The sequence below is a fragment of the Coccinella septempunctata genome, chromosome 4, assembly GCF_907165205.1.
Source record: "Coccinella septempunctata chromosome 4, icCocSept1.1, whole genome shotgun sequence".
In the NCBI taxonomy this organism is placed as follows: Eukaryota; Metazoa; Arthropoda; class Insecta; order Coleoptera; family Coccinellidae; genus Coccinella; species Coccinella septempunctata.
This window is the reverse complement of record NC_058192.1, coordinates 108764-129800: the sequence shown is the minus strand read 5'-3', so window position 1 is coordinate 129800 and position 21037 is coordinate 108764. Positions and strand designations below refer to the sequence as shown.

At 34.0% G+C, this 21037-nt stretch overlaps 1 protein-coding gene across 2 annotated transcripts; it reads right to left on the bottom strand.

The window, feature by feature from the left end:
• Window positions 1-212: 212 nt before the first annotated feature.
• Window positions 213-20429, bottom strand: LOC123312413 (RNA binding protein fox-1 homolog 2). Of its 2 annotated transcripts, XM_044896820.1 has the most exons (8): window positions 19989-20429; window positions 13120-13572; window positions 12860-12913; window positions 8808-8900; window positions 5202-5256; window positions 3710-3963; window positions 2810-3019; window positions 213-2370 (listed from the first exon to the last, which is right to left on the bottom strand). In XM_044896820.1, the coding sequence occupies exons 1-8, from the start codon at window positions 19998-20000 to the stop codon at window positions 2326-2328; spliced, it is 1176 nt and encodes a 391-aa protein (XP_044752755.1). In that variant the 5' UTR covers window positions 20001-20429; the 3' UTR covers window positions 213-2325. The 2 variants fall into 2 exon arrangements, with proteins under 2 accessions (XP_044752755.1, XP_044752756.1); XM_044896821.1 differs by lacking the exon at window positions 8808-8900.
• Between the last annotated feature and the right edge of the window lie 608 nt (window positions 20430-21037).

The window sequence follows — 21037 nt, the reverse complement described above, 5'->3', positions numbered from 1 at the left end:
TGGAGTGTGTGACCTTGTGCCATCTACTGAATTTGGAGGATAGATGGCGTTCTAAGGCGTCAATTATACAGTGACTTTATCACTTATGATAAAGTCACTGTATCAATTGAACCGGAATGTCTGATAGGAAAGTAAAATCCAGAAGTACATAGTTCATTTTTTTTAATGGGAGAATTTAGTGGGATGACAAAGGAATTCCCAGGAAAAAAAAGTTTAAAATGTACAGCATTTATTTGTGCATGTTATAATTATTACTTAAAAAGTTGTTCTTCAATGAAAATGATTGTTGTAAAAGGATTTATGCAGAATATGAATCATATATACAAGATACAGACTAGTATTAAATTATAGAAGCCAAAGTATACGCTCCTCTTCAACATAATCAAAATAGTTTTAGAGTAATTCAATGAAATGAAAGTATAATGGGCGGTAATCGAAAAAAAAAATTGAATCGAAAATTATAAAAGACAGAAATCATATACTTGAGCGAGGTCATCACTGTTGCTGTACATTGAAAATAAAAAAAAAATTATATCAGCGATATGTTCTACAGACCATAAAATGTCCTCCGAAAACGAAGAGAGTATCAAAATATACATTGCAAACTAAATTAAAAAAAAAACAAATGGTTTCCATTACACTTACACACATTTCCTCACAAAAACATTTTATACATACAAAATCATTCTCGATGGTCATTTTACATGACTACTCAAAATCTGAAATATCAATCTTTACACCTATTTGGCATGTTTTTTAAAATAAAGTTGTTGCTTCACCTGAGTATATTAATTGTTCAGAAGGCTCATCACATCAATGATTTTCTTCATTATGTCACAACAGCAAAAATTAATTAAATCGATTATTATACTACTATGTGGTTTGTGCAACAAAACTACATACTCAGAACGACAGTTTTTTTGGATATGTATTTTCAAAACAGACGTTTCGAGGTCAATTTTCAGTTTCTTTCAGAACATTACGTAATAATTCAAAAATTACTATTCACCTACAAAACTACTAGATATTTGATACAGTCTTACTAAAATATAACAAGCACAACCTTTGGTGAAAATATTATTCGATCACACAGTAGGTGTTGATCTGAAATGGACTACCTAATTTCCTGTTCATATAAAGCTAAGGAATTCTGCTGCCTTTTTAACTAGTACAAACAATTAAACTATAATTTCAGCTTATGCTGAAAGATAAATTTCCATATAAACTTTGCCTTGAGATGATCTCGATATTTTGAGTCGAGTTCATATTATATGCCAAAATGAAAGTTACTGGGGAGAAATAGTCCAACGAAAATTAATGTCTGCTTACGTACTTTACAATGCTACTATCACTTGGATTTTTGTTCATTTGGTATCAATCATTAATGAATAAAGAATAATGTCATGGTTTAGCCTTTGTAAAAACAATATAAAAATTAAACATCTACCTTAAATATCATAATTCACAATCAGATTATGCGCATTGAGTTGATCGAGTCGAGTTTCAAAATAAATATAACTAGATTATAATTATTGTGTAAGTTATTCAATTCTGTGCAAGTTCCAAATATTCACTTTTTACGATTATGCATTATTAAATCTCACAAATTCTCAAGGTTACTTGAGATATTTTTTTAATATTATGAATAATTATTTCAAAAACTGAGTAACGAGGATACGATAAGAATTGATGAGCGAAAAACAATTATTTCATATTGTTTAGTTTTGGAATTTCAAATATACTCTCAACATAAACCAATTCTTCTTTTAAAATCATTCTGTATGTATATTTTAATATACGTTTGAATAAAAAAAACAGCTATTCAAAAATTATGGACAACAAGTGAAATTTTGCCATTGATTTGTAATGTTCAAGAATCGAATAACATTTTAGTTATTAGTGTTATAAATATCGTTAAACATTTTATACAGAATTGTTTGGTTTCATCGATAAAATGGTCTGAAGAGGGTATCCATATTGCTACGTTGTTACCTCTCGTAGAAATAAAATTTTCTGATAAAAAATTCGTTCGATGTCGAAAAAAAAATTACAAATACATAATATCACAAGATATAAATGTAGACATTAGTTTTTCTTTGTCGAAAAAAAAATCAAGTATAAGTGAATGGAAACTTTACATAAAAAGTCTTAGATTGCTATTAGAGAGCTGGTTCATTCAGACTATCACAAATAACATTAGTGAGTTGACAGCTCTTCGAATATTTCATTTTCTTTGAATTAATTGTTTTGTGCATAGGCAATTTGCCTAATGCGTACACAAGACAAATTTTGAGTATTACTGAGATTTGAGGAGCTGCGGATATGTTAATATGGGGCGAAACGGTTGTAGCTGCTACGGTATACTGCTGCCTATAACAATTAATATATTTTTGTCAGAAATTAATATCCCAAGTTTTTACGATTTCATCAAATCATCAAGTAGTCTATGAAATAATGTTATCGCATGTTTTCCAGAATTGGTCACCTATTTTATGACAAAATGTGCTGGCACAAGCTAAGCACTACGTTAAAACATGGAGCATAGCCCTCAAAATTCCATAGCCTACTTAATGACTTTCAATAATTATCAAAATATAGCAAAAATGCAGATGTGCTTTGACAATAAAAAGGTTACGAAGCTGTAGCAACTGCCAGCCAAAGTTGTTTTCAATTTGGAAACTCTTTGGTACAGTTAAATTTCATGAAATGAAGATGAGACGTTGGGAGAGATGCAAACAACTTTAGAAGAAATGCTACTCTTGTTGAAACCTTTTCACGCCAAAACCGAAACCTGTAACGAAACTCTTACCCCATATCCTGCCATAGGTCCTATTCCATGCCCCAAATATGGATCGGCGTAATCTCGGCCATAACCGGCAACGGCGGCATAACCAGCGACAGGTTGTGCCGCACCCGCGTATCGTGCGGCAACGGCCGTATAGGTGGCGGCAGCGGCGTAACTAGCCTGTTGAGCAGTCGACAGAGGTGTTTTTAATAGGGGTGCAGCAGCAGCGGCAGCCTAAAACAGAGCCATGCTGCAGCCATGCACATTTAAAGCAATCTAATGCATTTAAAACGGGGCTGTATGGATCATTTCACATATAATCGAGGGTAGTGTATGTATATTCGATTAACAATCACACACACATACTCATACACATAGATGATTCAACTAAATGAAAACATCCAACGAATTATGCAAACTATCGATTGTAGTTTCTACGGTTTCCGGTAAACAACAATTATGTATTTGATAGGGTTTCTAAACGCATGTGGGTAAATAGTTATAAATTTTGAAAGTATTTCAAAGACTTTTCAGCAAATCAATTCAAGTTCCTGAAAACTATCTTCAGCTTCTGTGCAAGTATGGACAAAATGATTAGTTCGATAGCTCAGCGAGAAAAGGCTGCATCAAGATCTCGGAAGAAAGAAATTGCAGCTCTATGGATAAGTTATCTGGTCCATAGAAAGGTTGAAAAATAAATAAATCTTTTTGTTCAAGTTAGAGCCTGTTGAAAATGACCTAAAAATTCGAAACCCTTATTCCACGAGTGTATTGCTTGTGTAATACAACCATAATAACAAATTGAGCCTATTTTGTAGTTGTGTGGATTTTGTAGCTGCTGGAAAGATACTCTAGATCTTCAAAGAAGGTGTTCCTTCGAATGAAAAAAGAGTAACGACTCGGTACACCGAAGTGTAATCTCACCTGAAGCCTATAGTTGGGATCGGCAGCGTGTGCGGCTAAAAAGGGATCGTAATAAACGTTCCCGTCAACGGGTAAAGTGTTCAGGACAGGCGCGTATCCGTGTAGGGTGCCTGCCAGGGGAGCTGGATGTCTGCCGAAAGCGGCTGCAGCAGCAGCGGCCGCCGCCGCAGGGTACGCCGCCCTCGCTCTGCCCCGCTGGATCGCCGCCACACCTGCGCGAATCGTTGCAGCATCCGCCCACTGCATCACCGGGACTGGAACAGAAAATTCTTTCAGGGTTGTCTGTCTAGATTGATTTCGAGGGTGTGTCGTCGGGGAGATTTTTCAATCTGACCCTTTTTAATCAATTATCGACACCTGTGGTTTGAACGATTGAAATGGCTGCGACAATAGTTATATGATATTCCCTTCTTTTGGTTGTAGTAGTCGATCCATTATTAATTTCAAGTGATAACAAAAAAATACTTCTTTATGTCGCAATTTCACATTATGCAAAATAAACTCAACTTCTCTCTATTTCAGCCAAGAAGAAACCAAATTTCTTTATCGTTCATTCACAACGATTTTTAAATTGCTTGTCAAGTCTCGCATTTGTCGCGAACCTTCAAATTCCTAGATTTCTTTCACGCGACCTTCTATTTCGTTCTTTGTTTTACAGGTCAAAAGGACCATAGTTAAATTTTTAAATCGATTGACAACAAGTTGTTCAAATACGAAATATGGATGCACGAGTAGAATATACGCGGGTGTACTCGCGCTTCCAATTTCTATTCATGAGCGCGGGTACACCCGCGCATCCTTTTTCTACTCGCGCATCAAATTTTCACCTGTGCTTACGTGAGCGCGAGTAGAATATAGGTGCGCGGGTGTACTCGCGATTGCAGATTCTACATGGAAGCGCGAGTACACCCGCGCACCTATATTCTACTCGCGCTCACGTAAGCACAGGTGTAAATTTGATGCGCGAGTAGAAAATGAATGCGTGGGTGTACTCGCGCTTCCATATTTTACTCGCGCTTTCATTTTTCTTCCGCGCACCCATTTTTTACCCGCGCTTTCAGATTCTATTCGTTTTTGAGAAACGAAGAAAAGAAAGAATATGGAAACGGGAGTATCTTATCTAGATCTAGTTTCTAACCGCGTATCTAGCACAATCGTCCTTAAGTTTATAGTATAGAGTGTGTAATAGACAGACGGCTGTGGTACATACCTAGATACTACCCGCACATTTCATCTCACGTGAAACTGAAAATTTTATGTCGCCCTTTTCAAATGAGAGTCCACTTTCGTAGAGGGTATTTAAAATTAGCGAATTATTCGATTGGAATTTTTATTTTAGGATCGCGAGTTTACATAAACATACGCCGTCAAGTGCTCTTTATTCGTAGATACGAGGTTGAACGTTGAATAAATCGAACTTGAACAAATAATCGAAGACTATTTTAGACACGTACGAATCGTTAAATCTCTTTAAATTAAAAAAAAAACTCACCTGATGGAAGTGTTGGTGGTTTTTTGGTTTGTACTCTCGCAGTGGCATTATTTACCTATTTTATGGTGAAAAAATGTTTATTAGTATGAGTTGGATTCATTTCAATGTAACCATCTGTTTAAACCGATTCAACCGTTCAAATTGATCTATCATATTTTTGATATAATTACAATTGAGATCAAAAACAGATGACTACATTGAACACAACAAAGATGATTAAACATCTTTATAAAAAAAAATATAGACGATATTTCAATAGGGTCAAGATGAATATTATGTAGACAGTTTTTTCTCCAGCTCGACGACAGAAAATATTGAACCGAAGAGGAAAATTTTTGTTTGTTATTTATTATGTATAAAAAGAGTTAGTCGAACATTCCAAACTATCGATCTTCATCAGGTTCATGGTCTAAATGTACAAGGAATACTTGGATATATTTGAATAACTGTTTAAACGTTGTTGAATGGTAAAGGTAGATATTTGAATTACGCGAAAACAACTGTGAACATAATACTCATCTCATAAATTTCACTAGAATGAAAGTACAAGTGTGAGACATTTCTCAAGTGAAATAACAATATACAAAATAAAATTTGAAAATTCGTCTTACTTCTTCCAGTCTTTTTAAAATACTATATTTAAATTTAAACAATCTAAAGAATTTGAATTCCAATTTTTTTTTACAACAAACATTTTTCACGCATGAAAAAGGAAAAAATCAAGATTATTTTATATGGAATTTTCCACTAATGTGGAAAATCTGTCATTCTAGTGAATTTTAAGTAACTCTTATTTCTTTGGGTACTACGGTATATCACAAAAACAATTAGAATAAGTGATTGAATCAAATGAACAGATACAATGTTTGTTACTATGTTCAGAATTTTGTAGATGTTTTCCAATTAAACATTTTATTTTCAATTGAGATACAAAAAAAAAATGAAATAACCATTATAATTACAAATAATTAGAGATAAAATAAGAAATTTAAAAATTTTCATTTATGCTTTCAGGAGAAATTCGCATCCTGTAAGTTAAAAATGAGTAATTCTCAGAATGTTCATCAGAAATACTATTTTTTTGTCGAATTATTGTGAATTAATTTTCATCGAAACATTTGAATGAAAAAATAAAATTTCGTTGGCCTTTAAAATTTCAAACTTATCGCCGAATTGATTAATGAATAATTTTTTTAATGAAAAGTATACTGTTTGATTGACATAATTTTTTATCACATAAAAGTAAGGGCAATATCCGTGAACTCTTTATCAGTAATAATTACATATCGTTCCAGAAAAACTGAATGGAATGGAATATTTTATAAACGGCTTCAATCTCGTTTTAGAAAGTTTCCAAGATTAAGGTATGAAAATGGACGAAAATTTCTCCTTTGCATAAAAGCATATCAATTACATATTTTTTACTTAGAAAATAGTGTAGGTACAATATCAAGAGAATCCTAGCATGATTATGTTCAAATTTCAACAGTGAAATACCGTAATAACCATTTTGAAGGAATTATAACAATATAACTTCGAAAATAGATTTCATTCTGAGATACATAGTCCACCAATAAATTCAGGACCTCGTTCGCAAATGACCGAAAAAACAAAATCAATATCAAGATTTTTGACCTTCAATGAACGCAAATTTAAAAACATATTCAGGATCACAGAAAAACTCCCGCCTGACGTTTCTTACAGATACAGGTTAACGTCAGTTTGAAAGTGAGGTTAGCAACGATCACAGACAAGGGTGGATAGTAACGATTCGAGCATACAGTACAGTTTTTGGCCTCGGTATTCATTACATTCATTTCATGGAAATTCATTTGGTGGCAAATCGGCCCTTCATATGCAAATGTATTTGATACGATTAAAAACTCTGAGACCACATCATATTTGGCTATGGATAACCCGCCTTTCAACAATTCGAAGAACTAAATAAGAAAACGTCCTTGTGATGGGCAATCGCGTACCCAAGTTTCGACCTTTTTGGATGATCTTCAGGCGATGCAGCAGTCAACTTTAGAATAATCGCGGTTTAAGATATTATATGGTTATAGTTCCTTCCAACTTAAAACATGATATCTTATGTTAACTTAAAATTAGGAATACGTGCGGTTTGCGGCAGACGTCACGTGGGGGTCCCCCGGCGAGGACCCTCACGTGACGCCTCTGGCCTTACCCACTTACCTCCTCGGCGGCCCGTGTAGGGGGAGTCGGGAGGGGAAACGGAGTGACGGAACAATCTGACTTGTGTCTAGCTAGCGCGTGTGGTTCTATCATATCCGTGCTTGGCTTATTAAACTTGGCCATTAATTGGCCATCGCCCGATTCTAAAGAACGTACAAATATTGGAGAACCGTTTTTGTACTGATTGTTGTTGTTCATGTTGTTTTTTTTATTGACTTATTTGACTTTTTTCTTTTTTACTTCGAATGCCGTTATAATGCTCGATTGAGATACTTAGGGTTATTGGGGGTCTATATCTTATATTGTGTTGTTAATAATTCATGTTATTTTGTCCTAATGAAATTTTTTTCCTAATTGTATTCTTTTTTTTGCTTTACTGCGAAATCCTTTTATCAAATATTTGATCAATCGACAATAGAAAAGAAAATTCATGTAATTTGTTATAATAACTGATCATTGGGAATTGTCAATGTCAGTGTGACATTAGAACAATATTTTTCTATGCTTGAAAGTGGGCTTAACAAAATCACTAACATTATGTCATATCTTGTGACTATAATGATGAAATTCTATAGGTTGATTAAAGTGTGAATGAAATAATCAAAGTGTAGTAGTTTTCACACGCCACTGCGCGTCTAAGTTTTTGGAAATTCAATTACCTATTTAGCGGTTTTAGAAGATTCATTTTGAAGCGCCAATATTCAAGAACATAACAGGTTACTGAACATTCTGTACTTTAACGTTTAGCATCTGCAATAGATCACCGTCTGTAACATTTATTTTTACAAAACAGGTCAATGAGAGTCAGTTTTCTATTATACTCTACTTTAAAATCGCAGCTCAGGAATGAATGGATGATGATTAATAAAAACCAACCGAAATCATAAAAACATGAACTAAACCAACATTTACGTGCCCCTCAAGAAAATGGCGGTCCTGTCAAAATGACGCAGGTATACTGTTTTGAGGTTATCTGAGCTGAATCAGCCAGTATATTTACCTCAGAAACTTATTTACATATATTGTCAAGTTTAACTTCGATGATATGTTTAAATTTTTGAATAAAGTGTTGTTTAGACGATGAAAAAGAACCAAATTGAATGTAAGAAGTAGGTTGGTCGCATTGTTGTGAAAAGATGGTAACGCCAAAGTATCTCAGCAAGCATTATAGACGGTCGAAACTTGATCAAGTATGAAAGATAGAAATTGATAAAAAAAAATGTATATGTAGTAATATAATGTGTGTGCGGCAAAAGAACGTCAAAACAACACGTGTGAAGCGGGGAGGTGCTACCGGTTAGTCACTAAAGCCAGCAAGCCAGCCACACGGGGGTTTTGACCTTGTTTTACCGGGGAGGGACACGGGACAGGCCAGTGCTACACGTAGAGAGCTAATAAGTTCATGCACACCTCTATTTTTCTTCCCTCAACCACGGTGCCGTGAAGTCGGTCTCGTGCGCGCTCCGCATCAGCACTATTTGCGAATGTTACAAAACCGAACCCCTGCATGCAGAGACAGACAAAACATGCATTATAAACAGCTCTTCAAACTCGTGCAATGACATGATGACGTTAGACATTAGACATGCTTCTCTCTAGAAGCTTCATTCAACACTCGCTCTCTCTCTCTATTTTGGCCTTGTACATGTTGTATAAAGTAATGTGTTCATGTTGTTGTTGTTGTTGTTGTTAGAATACTACTTTACATTGTTAAGCCGATGACAAGGGCAACGTTAAACAAGAGCTGATGATACCTTCATATTGGATCTTCCTTTTATCAATCAATCAATCATTACCGACACACTACATTGATCTCTATAATGGAATTCCTAATCAAGAGTTTTCTAAAAGTATTTGGCCGAAGAACATCATCCTGGAGAATAATTTTCTCTACTTGTCTACAGTAACACATAATGGGAGAGCCATCTTTTAATTTGTGCCCCTGATACAAATATATAATAGCATAAAGCGAGGAAGTAGAATGAACTGAATACTTGTTGAATAGATGAAAAATACTTTTAATCTATTGTTATAAAAGAAACAATTTTAGATTAGAAAGGTAGTAACCCAAATGGAGTAGCAATATTACTAATTATCTTCGAATTTCACTTATATCCCTCATGAAATTGATCAAACTCTACAAAAGCAAAATAAAGTATTCAATAAAAAAATTGTTTTCGGTCGAGTTTCACCTAACGTAGCTGAAAAAACTGTGAAAGATCGATACTATTCAATATAAATAGGTAAACAACCGATATTTCCAATAGGAAGATCCAAGGCATCACCAGTTCTAGTCGCAGACTTTTATACTGCCGTATTATATTTACACTAGATGTCTGCCAAAAAGCCAACAAATTGTTTCATATTTCCAACCACTTTAATGTTAACTGCATAAAGTAAATGGAAATTTCGAATAACCAGTTGAAGACTACACGAATATGATGATGATGAACTACCGAAAATGTTTTCAAATTTATACTTTATCTAATCGAACAATTAGTTTTAATAAATGAGTTTATAAATAATGTTACAAACATTATATTAGTCGACTAACTATGAATTCGTACTACATCGCATAATCTTCAAGTGCTTCTCGCATATTCTAAATCGATAGAATCGGCAAACGTTTTCGAAATGGGATATCATGGAAGAAGTCCAAAAGCTCTTTCACCAAAAATCCAACACAGAGCAAGAAGTTCAATAACAAGTAACAGTATAGAGAATTTCAAGACTAAAATCAACTAAAATGATATTTCGAGGCTCTAACTGAAAATTGTCACATTTTCACGATACAAGCAGTCGACGTAACCATAATGAATGATACCAAAACACTTAGATGACTGAGGAATGATGAGTCACATTGGTGCGTTGTATAATTATAGGTACCTCTGTATTTATTAAAACATAAAAACATTTTTCTTTCTAGAATATAGTACCTAACATTTACGATTATCGAATCAGATATGAATCTGCTTGTATCGTGTTCTGAATTCAGGTTGGTAAATACTATGAAGCAAGTTCATATTGATTATGGTTGCTACAGAAAAATATGTAAATATCACTACGCCATCATATGTCAAATGTTTTAGTAAGTCATCAAAATTGCACTTGTACATGAGAATGTATGTATTTATATACATATATATTCTTTTATATATAGGTATATATCAACATGCAAAAAAACAAGAATCGTTTCATCAGATATTTCACTTCGACAAGAGATTTGTTTCGATTTTTTTCAATATGTAAATATAGTACCGCATGACGTTTCTTGCAAATACAGGTTAACGTCAGTTTGACAAAAGTGAGGTTATCGTATTGATCACAGAAAGGGGTAGGTATTGGTTCTAAGAATTCATTTCATTATCGATCCGTAAAGGTGAATCTCCTGGCCTACTTGTTGTTACTTTTACTTCACGTAATTTGTTTACTATTCCGTATAAATATAGATTAACCTCAATTATGTTCAGTATAAATTCTAAATATGATGTGATTTAAATGACAATTATGTAGAAGGTTTTTTTTTTGCTTGAGAACTCGTTCAAGCCATTTGCTTGCCCACCACAATTAATTTTGACAATTGGTCTACATAGGCAAATGAGGTCTCTAATATTCTGCCTCATGTGAAGTGCTTTTCTAATAGAAAATATCAATTCCGAGTTTAAAACTTAATTCATGGTGATTCCAAGAAGAAAGAAACCGGATTATTCATCCAATCAAGTTTTGCACTAAATACTTCATATAACGGAATAAAAAACCAAACAAAAACTAAATCGAAGTGAAAAAAAAAAGTTGAATTCTCGATCGAAATCAATTGTTGAAGTGAAATAAATGCATTTATAACAGTATCAAAATATCAGTGAAGAGAGCCTATTTAGCTTTGCTGCTATCAATCTAAGGTGTCAATGTTATTATCACTTAAAGTTGTAAGCCACTAGTGAAGCCAAGAGGATGTGCATTATCAAATGATGTAATAATTCCACGGTGCATAAATTTTTTCCAGCTCTCATGCAAAATAACATTACAGATCTATGGGAACAGTTTCATATAAAATCGTGTTAAAATATCGAGCATCTTATTAACAATTATTGCAAACACTTTTCAACGTTTCTCAACATCTACTCAGATCAAAACAGCCTTCCCTTCAAAAGATCAGAGGCAACAATTTTTTCATCACAGGCACATCAATTACTGTCAATGTATGAAAAAAATATAGTACAAATGAATAAATAACCAAAAGTTTGTTCACAATCAATCAACAGATATTATAAAATTTGTTTCTTTCGTTACTTCATTGACCATGTAGATACACATTTTTTTATTCATTTTTTTAGTTTCTTTTTTTTTTCGAAAAAGTATATGGCCACGCCTAATATCTGGGTTTTAACATTTTTTTGTATGCTTACACATTCAACTCCCTATTTTTCGAATCTGTTTCGTTAACAAGTATGCCTTGAAGAATAAGAAGATGAATATCGAATTTGTACTCAGCGACTTCGATATTATTGAAAATAAGATCCCTACAGGTCATTTTAGGTATTATTCCCGGTAGCCTAAAAAGTACTAGGTGTAGTTAGTTCCCTGTATCCCAATATGAAGAATTATTGTTATTTTGTGCCTCACTAAAGTATTTAAAATTGAATAGAATCATTTATGTTGACAAAATGATATTACATATAATTGCTTGATTATGAAGAGAAGGTAAATAAAACAAATTCAAGATGAATTACTTCTGATCAAAGCTCTTGTGAAAATGCACAATCCTCAAGGCTAAAAGAGTGTACACAACTTTAATGAAACATCAATAAAAATTGCATGTTAGCTACCATCTAACCAATAAACAAAACTAAATGAATGGACAAATATACAAACGGAAAACAAGTTTATGAAGGAATCCAGCACAACTTAAACAATTAGATAATTTTGAACATATGATTCAATTGAAATTAGGAAAATTTGTTTGGAAACATTTCAAAAGCGAAACTAGGAATTTTATCCGAAGAAAAACATTTTTATATTTGAATTAATGAATTTATTATGATTAAACAATAATAGAGGGTTCGGAATGACTAATAATGATCATTAATTTGAAAGAATCTTCTGAGATGAAAATATTACTCTGAAAAGTTGCACTGGATGGAAGGAAAAATTATTAGTTGAAAAATTCAAGACAATACATGGCTTGTTATTGCATGAAGCCGACCGAGAAATAAAAAAAAGGAAAAAATTATTTGAAATAACCCAATCAAAAAGCGGGTGACAGTGGGAAAAAATTAAATAAAAACTTTTTTTAGAATGAAGAACTACTCGAGGATTTGATGTTATTAAAAAAAAACATCTAAAACGCAAAAGATAACAATTAGAGGTTTGTGGTGATTTGTAAAAGTTTTAATAGCAACATAGCTGGCTCCAATATGAAATTGCGAATAATTTCATTACTACAGAATTGTGGTTCAACATACCTTGGATCCTCTTTCATTGAATATAATTTCTACATCTAAAATGGGACCGAATTGCTGAAAAAAAAAAAGATAAGTTAGTTTATGTTTGGAAATAATGAATTATCTAGTTTTATCTCATTTCAACATCGCCTCCCTAATAATTCATCGAGATCATCTTCGAGTAGGCTACGGATTTGTGACAGCTGACAGTTTGAAACGTCAGCTGTCAAAATCTCATAGTCTACTCGACGAGGAAACTATGATAGCCTCTTTGTACTTACCCCAAACATCGCCCTAAGATCAGGGTCTCTGAAACGAAAAGGAATATTGGAAACGTGCAGCCTCTTCGGTTGGTTTTTGGAAGGATCCTGTCCAGCCGCCGCCCCGTTGGTCGTGCTGTCCGTTCCCTCCGACGAGGAAATCGCCGTGGTTGTCTGATTTTCGCTTTCTGTCGTCGTTTGTTGGCTATCGCTGCATTTGAAATTTTGTTGCTGATTTTGTGTCACTACCGGGCTTTGTCCTAAATTTACTTGTGGCGGTTCTGTCGTGATGTTGGATTGTGGGGGTGGCGGCGTGAAAGGGGGCCCCGTACCGCCTGCCGCCGCCCCTGTCGGTTGTGGCAAGAGGGCCACTGTGGTTTTGTCAGGTTCGGTTTTCACGTCGCCGTTTTGGGTCGAGAAGGCCGCTGGTCCAGCCGCTCCAAAAGGGGGGGTCATTCCGGCCTGGACCATGTGCTGAAATCAAGAATTCCCTTTTTTATTTCAACAAGCAAATACGGTGCCCAAATAAATGTTCCGCCACTGGTTTATTATGAGCCTACAAGTTTAACGTTAAAATTCTCTCTCACGTGCTTACCAGCATTATCATTATATTTTCTTGTTTTCCAAACCAAAGCATGAACAAGATACTCATAAAATATCAAATTTAAATGTTAATTTTTCGAAAATCCTTTCAATTCGTTTGGTATTTCTATGCTTTCAACCTCGCCTCGGTCCCACAGACATAGAGTCTATATATTATATCTATGCTCGGTCCTAACCCTTTAATCATAGAAAATCTATAGTATTCTTCTTGTAGTATGACAGATTTTATATTCCCACTGCTATTAGAACATTTTTCTTCTTCTTTATTGGTTTACACAATACGCTATGACATTTTGTCAGTGTTACATCTGTACCATAGACTTAATAAAGCGTGGACTGGCCCTGCGAGAGAGAACATTGTCCGGAGAATGAGATGCAAAGCTTTTGGGCCTTGTCAAAAGATTGAGGTTAATCTTTGTTTACGTGCGTGAATATCGTGAAATAAATATTTACTTTTTTGCGTTTCTAGCTCTCGATAGTGGTTGTTTGTAGTGATTTCTGTGAAGTGACTTGCGATTGTTTGAGTGTTAATAAAGTGAAGATTATTGTTCATCAGCTTTCGGCAGTAGTTGAAGTGATTTCGGTGAAGTGGTGTAGAATTTTCATAGTTTTATCATTACTGTTCTTTTTTTCACTGTTTCACTTTTTATATTTTCAGGAAGTAGTAAGTAATCATGCCTTGGACTTGTGCTGCATTCAATTGCAAGGCTCGATATAAGAAAGGCGAAGATTTGAAATTTCATTCGTAAGTAGTCTTGGAGTGATTGTGATTGTAGTTGTAGTAAAATGGTATAATTTTAGCTTTACGAAGGATGAAATATTAAGGAAAAAATGGACTTTAGCTTTGAGGAGAATAAATTTTAACCCGTCAGCTAGTTCAGCTAGCTCCGACAGGACCTAGACAATAAAATCACGAACTAGAGGGAAGAACTTCAGCATACATCAGAGCTCAATCCTGTTGATATTTCTGAAATCCAGGATGAGTGAATGATCTCCTTAGCGAAGAGTGTGAAAGCCCACCGAGAAGAGAGAATTTCTCTTTTACGCTGACAGGCTAAAGTCGTATATTCAATAAAAAATTAATATTAATCCTCTAATGCCCAAGTTTTTTTTTCTTTTTTAAAATTATTTCCGTATAGTTTCAAATTAGCTTATGTAATCTACATCTTTTTTTCGCAAATAGTTAACTGATTTACATAACACCTGTATACTCACAAAATGAACCTATACTGGAGGCAGAATAATTTTGTATCCACTTATATGCAACGAGTCTCAAGGCGGACTTGGGTATTAGAGGGTTAAATTTAATAAAAATCTGTCCAATTTTATATTTTTCACATCGCTAATGTTATATACAATATATTCAATAAATACCGTTCAACTGATAATTTTATTTATTTATCATCCTTCTTGGGGACTTAGATAAACCTTTGGGTTTAAAGGAATACCTCTGTATGTGTTCTGTATTGCTAAAAGCACCTCTACTCAAACAGTTAATTATTCAAATATTTTTTTCAACTACCTTGACTGGGAATTTAAGGAATGTTGGGTGTTCAATATTTCGAAATGTTTCTTTGACATACTTAAATCTCAGTAATTGTTTTCCTGAAAACTATATAAAATAATTGATTCATAAAATTAATTGAAGAAAGATTCAAACCAATTTAAAATTTGATTGTACCAAAAAACGCACTATTACTTGCCTTCTATCTTCAAATAGTGCATATTAGTTATTTCCCTTATTTTAGGGTTGTTTCTCCGAAAATTTCCGCATAAATTAGTTCTCTTACATAAATATTATATATTTCCATTGATTCAAGTAACGATTTTGCAGTAATAGGACCTGAAACCAGAAATAAAAATAATTTTCGCTCGGATGGATTTTCGATCAAATTCGTCAATTGCTAACAAATTTCAAAGCATAATTACCTCAAACTGATTTCCGATGATTCCTCAACATGTTTATAAATTATTTTGGTCAAAATAATCATAAGTTTCTTTCAAAATACTAGAAAAATTCGTGTTTGACCAATGCTTTACCTTAGTGGAATTAAATCTTTAGCCCAAAGTATGTCTATCTCTCTCGGTGATTCTCTCTCTAATGCTCCGGACATCCATTTCTTCCCGAAAGTCACGTGACGGCCAGTCCATATATTATTATGTCTATGATCTGTACCACAGATTCTGTGATCTGTCTGTACATCATTAAACTTTATATCGAATTTGATAGCAATACTTTCTATAAACAAATAATAACTGTACCCGCCTATACCAAGCATAAATGTGTATATATTTAATATGTTTATAAACAAAGCAATATGTATTACATACTTATTTATAAATGAATCATATTGGAATCAAACCATTCTATGGCTGGCTTACCATTAATACATATGTGGTAAAGATATGGACATATTTTTCTGTTTAGCTCAATTCGTGTTTTCATTTTTTACTAAGGACTAAGGAAATTTTAGTTGTCGTAAAAACGTACTTATACAGTGAATAACCAATGAATCACGCAGAAGAGCGACAATGCAATCCTTGAAGTATCACGAAATGTATTTAGCCATCCAATTTCCTGTATTATAATATCGTTAATATTTATGCAAGGTGTAGTCCGCGGTAAATGGAATCCGAATTTTTTCTAGGACGAAAGTACATATAAGTGTTTGCAATCAAAATACTAATCACGAACACTTGAGTACAAAGCACCTTCCTGTCGTTTAACCATGGCCATTTATACTTTCATAAAACGTGCTTCGTTTTTCTTTTTGAGCTTCAAATATGTTTTTGAATTCGGACAAAGAATTAATTGACATAACAAACGGGCGTGAGGAGCTTAATTCATCGCTAATTCGTTGAGCAGACAGGATGATGGGTACAGTTACAGTCAATTGAAAAACAGTGCAAGGCGGCTTGTCTCAATAAAACAATTATGAATAGAGCACGGAAAAAGATTATTCAATTTCATGTCCATCGTCCATGGTACGAACTATGAACGAGAAAGTTCAAGCCACAAGGTCCAATTCGTGTAAAGTTCTAAAAAATCAACAAATCCCAGTTAAAAATTGGATTTTGTATTTCTTCAGATAGGTAGGTATACATAGGTAATGCGATTGGTGAGAAACAATTATTACCTTCGACAATAGTTGAATACCTAAAGCTTTTCTGGAGATAATGTCAATTTCAATAATCTCAAGTTAAGTGATTGTTCAGTTTTAAAGTACCGATAATATTGACTTATTATTATTTCCGATGATGAAGAAGAGATAAAAGAGGTCAAGATCGAATCAGGCTAGGACGACTGATGATATTCACAGATCCAAACCTTCATTATTCTTCCGAGAAATTATTGAACTCGTTATTGAAAGACTTGAGATTGATGATCTCAACCAAATACCTATAGTGTGAAAAATCCAACGTTTATCGCAGATAAAAAGTCCTTGTACTCAAATAGAGGGTGTTGAAGAAGTTATTTGATACATACATACGTACAATATTTGCTGTTTGCTAATAGAATGCTAAAATTCATATCCCAACTGAACTCATTCTATTTATATGAACACTAACATATGTCTATCCACACGAGAACATGAGTGTTTCCAGCAGATGTTTCTAGGGAGCAAGCGATCTTCATAAAAATCACTTTTCCATCACCCACATAGAGCGCTACTATGCGTAATAAGGATTGTTTTATTCTTCGAAAATGAATTTCCAGAGTGAGGTGTTATTTTCATAAACCTTAAAAAGATAGGTCGTCCAGTAAACGATGAAATTCTGGAGATTGGGGATAGGATGGGGTCACATCATAGATGTCATTTTCAAGTTAATCTATGGTTCATAAAATAAGTGAAAATGTCAATATAAATAAACTTTTTCAGATGATTTTCGGCAAATTAGAACCACCAATTCGACAATTTATGCCCAAACCACAATATGTTATGAATAGTAGAAGCTAAGCTTTATAATATTCGTTGAAACATGTGACAACAAAATCCAAAAATCCTTAGCTTACTTTTTTTTTAAAATTTTAAGGCCCCTTATACATACACGGAATATTTGAAACATTTTGGATCGATCCTTTGAATTTAATATGTATAAAATTTTTCATCGTTACGCGAGAAACATTAATCTCATTTCCGTTTGCGGTTTTAATCCTACATCGATGAACTCTTAGCATTGGCATGATAAAGCTTGCATAACTTGCTAAAAACTATCAAGAAATTTTAATGATTTCGACATTCAGGAGAGCCAGTATACGTATTGATATCCTCATCACAATGAATATCCGTGAAAAAAAGGAACATTCGTTACTAAACGTGATTGAAAGAGATAAACATGTTCCACACAACATATACGATGTTCATTAATATACAAATTCGAGCGACTAGCGTGATAAGAGTATTCTGAATATTCACTAGGTACATTTCATGAAATGCTGGTGTTTGTGTCTTTGGCGAATAATGCCTCTTAGGAAAAAATTACTGAATATTATTTTATTAATCCGACAAAGCTTGAAAGTTGAAAAGATAATTCGAAGAAACCAGGGAACTGAAAAATGTTTTGATATTTTCATGATATTGCTATTTATAAGAAAAACGTAGAACAAAGTTAATGCGGCTCGAAATTAGGTTGTGTCATGAATTCACAAATTCAGAGGAGCAGTTTATGATATGAAAGATCACGGATTATCCGAAAATTTACGCTTTTCATATCTCAATATGAACTTGTCCGAGCGTCTCACTTGGATAATTAATGGACAATAAACGGAATATCGTAAAATCAGCATTAAATTTCGATAATAGTGAAAATGGAGACGTTAGCAATTGTTCGGATAAGGTCAAGGTCGTGCTTGTTTATTTATCTTTATATGTATTTTCATGATGATCGTGGAGGATATCGCACAAGGATTATTAGGTATGTTTGATTATTAATGAAATGAAATGCGGAGGACAGAAAAAACAACACGGAATTTTCATAGTTCCCGAATCTGTTAAAATCCACCTCGCTAGATCTATCAGGTATATGTATTTATATCATGAATAACTAACCACTATTTTGTTCCTAATACTCTAATAGACTTTTATAGTTCAATGTTTGGCCCAGAAAAAAGAGTAGGTACCGAACATCCGACAGTTTTAGTTTTTTTATTTGGTAGCTAGCCGTACAGGCTGAGCTTGTTGTCTCTACCTAGTATTACAATAAACTGGGAAAATTGCTATTCCTATTAACACTCATTCACTTTTGATGTGAAATACCTTTTTACGAGCCTTATTAGCACTTCTTTTATTGACAGTTTTAATCGTTTTGAAACAGAAATACATGGGGTTCTATCCTTATATCTTGATATCCGTAAGAGAGATTTATTTTTTTGTTGGCTTTATATAAGGATACTCACTAGCCTGAAACCACAAGAGCTTATAAATAATTAACAATAATAAAGGGTCTTTGAAACTTATTGAAACACCGTAGTGGGCGTCAATATCGAATTCTATGATCATAAATTCAAAACCCTCTAGGAAAGAGCAGTACAGACTAATTCAAAGACAACTATGATCAAAGATTAACTTCCTGTACTAATTAATACCGTAATAATATGAAACAATATTAATATACCCAATATACTAGTATATAATGAATTATCGTTAAGATAGTAAGTCCATGATCAATCTGTTGTAAAAAATGGAAGCTTTTACCCTCCCAAAAATGTTTGGTTCTAGCCTATCAGAGAGAAAGAGTTCAATAAAAGTTGTTCGGATATTGAAATTAAAAAATTATTTCGTTCACTCAATAATATAAATGCAAATTAGTTTGAGTAGCAAGAAGAACCCTCGTACTGGTTTATTAGAAGGAATAATAAACGATAAAATACAAAAAACATCAATCTAATTTTTTTTTAGGTTAGAAACAAATAGAGAAGAGGGAAAAGAATTCAATTGAGCCTTGACTCTAAATTATTTTCATACGAACAATCAAGACGATTTAAGATAATCAAAGAAGATAACGAATGTTAAATTACAGACAGTTGAGTAACCATGACATTCAGAGATCTCATTGCTGTTGTGTTACCAGCCAAATATTTCAATATTCCGTATATCCTTCATCCTGAGACCAAGTATTTAACAGCAGGGAAACAGGTAAATAGGGTCTCGATCATTCTTTGGATTGGTTCACAAATACAACGCTATAATTGATTCATTGTACGTAGTGATGGAACCAGCGTGCTTTGTTAACATAGTTGTAACATGCATCAGCGATTAGGAATTTAAAAAATTTTCCAGACTTACCGGATAGTACATCCCCTGAGGGGGTAAGAAAAAAGCCCCTGCTCCCCACAGTTTGACTGATTTCGAGAACTATTCACATATAAAACTATGTAACCAGTAAAAATCCAGTTCTCACACACACTAAATCACCATCAATCGGAACTGGTGAAAATTCAGTTGAGTATTCGAGTCAATAACAACGCCTTTAATAAAAATGTTAAACGGCACGGCAATCCTGTTCCGCTATAACTCGCTGAACGAACGAAACGAAAACACCCAGCAAGCACAATGAAAGAAAAATGTGTACGGGACGGAACAGAGAGAGAAGGCGAATCTGTTTGACGGAAAGTCGGAGAGAGATACACGATCGGTGGTGGGAATTTGATTGGATCGATGAACTGTATATGGAAGGTTTGGGAGCGCGCGCAACCCAAGCAACGATTTTGGGATGCTGAGAGATGACGCTACGTATCTGTTTCTCAGAACTTTTTAACCCTAGGTCTTTTTCGTCGTCCTTGTTCGCACCACTCGGCAACGTTGTCCACAAGTAAGAGGGGTTCATAACAGCAGAGGAATAATAATAATGCCAGGAATTGAAATCTTTTTATAGGCTGTCGTCTGCCTATTACGATTTTGCTTGTTTGACGACTTGTAAATCTTGAATGCAACGCTCATTACTCAGTTCAAAATGTCCCTTAAATTTTCGAAAATTCCATCCAACATTCAACAGTCGTAAGGGGAATGACACTATCATAGCATTTTACTTTCTCATTGACATTTTCAGTTACACCTTTTCACTTATAACTTAAAAGCGCATAATTACTTGAAGTAGTCTCATTTCCTAGCGGAATTGAGGCAATTGAATTAATATTTTTTGAGAAAGTGATGAAGATTTTACAGCCTACCATAAGCGTAGGCAGGTAGGGGTCACGATAGGTACGCCTCTGTGTTTCACAACTCCCCACCCTTGTAAATACCCTGACTGCGCCAATGCAGCTCACTTTTTTTGATGTTCTGCGCCTTACCAATTGATTGGCATTTTTTTTAATGAAATTAACATCTGTTTAGAC

Excerpts from the sequence above, each read along its gene's own strand:
- LOC123312413 (XM_044896820.1), bottom strand. Across the intron at positions 12,914-13,119 it reads ATCTTAGGGCGATGTTTGGG|CAATTCGGTCCCATTTTAGA; the intron begins GTAAGTACAAAG and ends TTTTTTTTTCAG. Across the intron at positions 8,901-12,859 it reads TCAATGAAAGAGGATCCAAG|GGGTTCGGTTTTGTAACATT; the intron begins GTATGTTGAACC and ends CTCTGCATGCAG.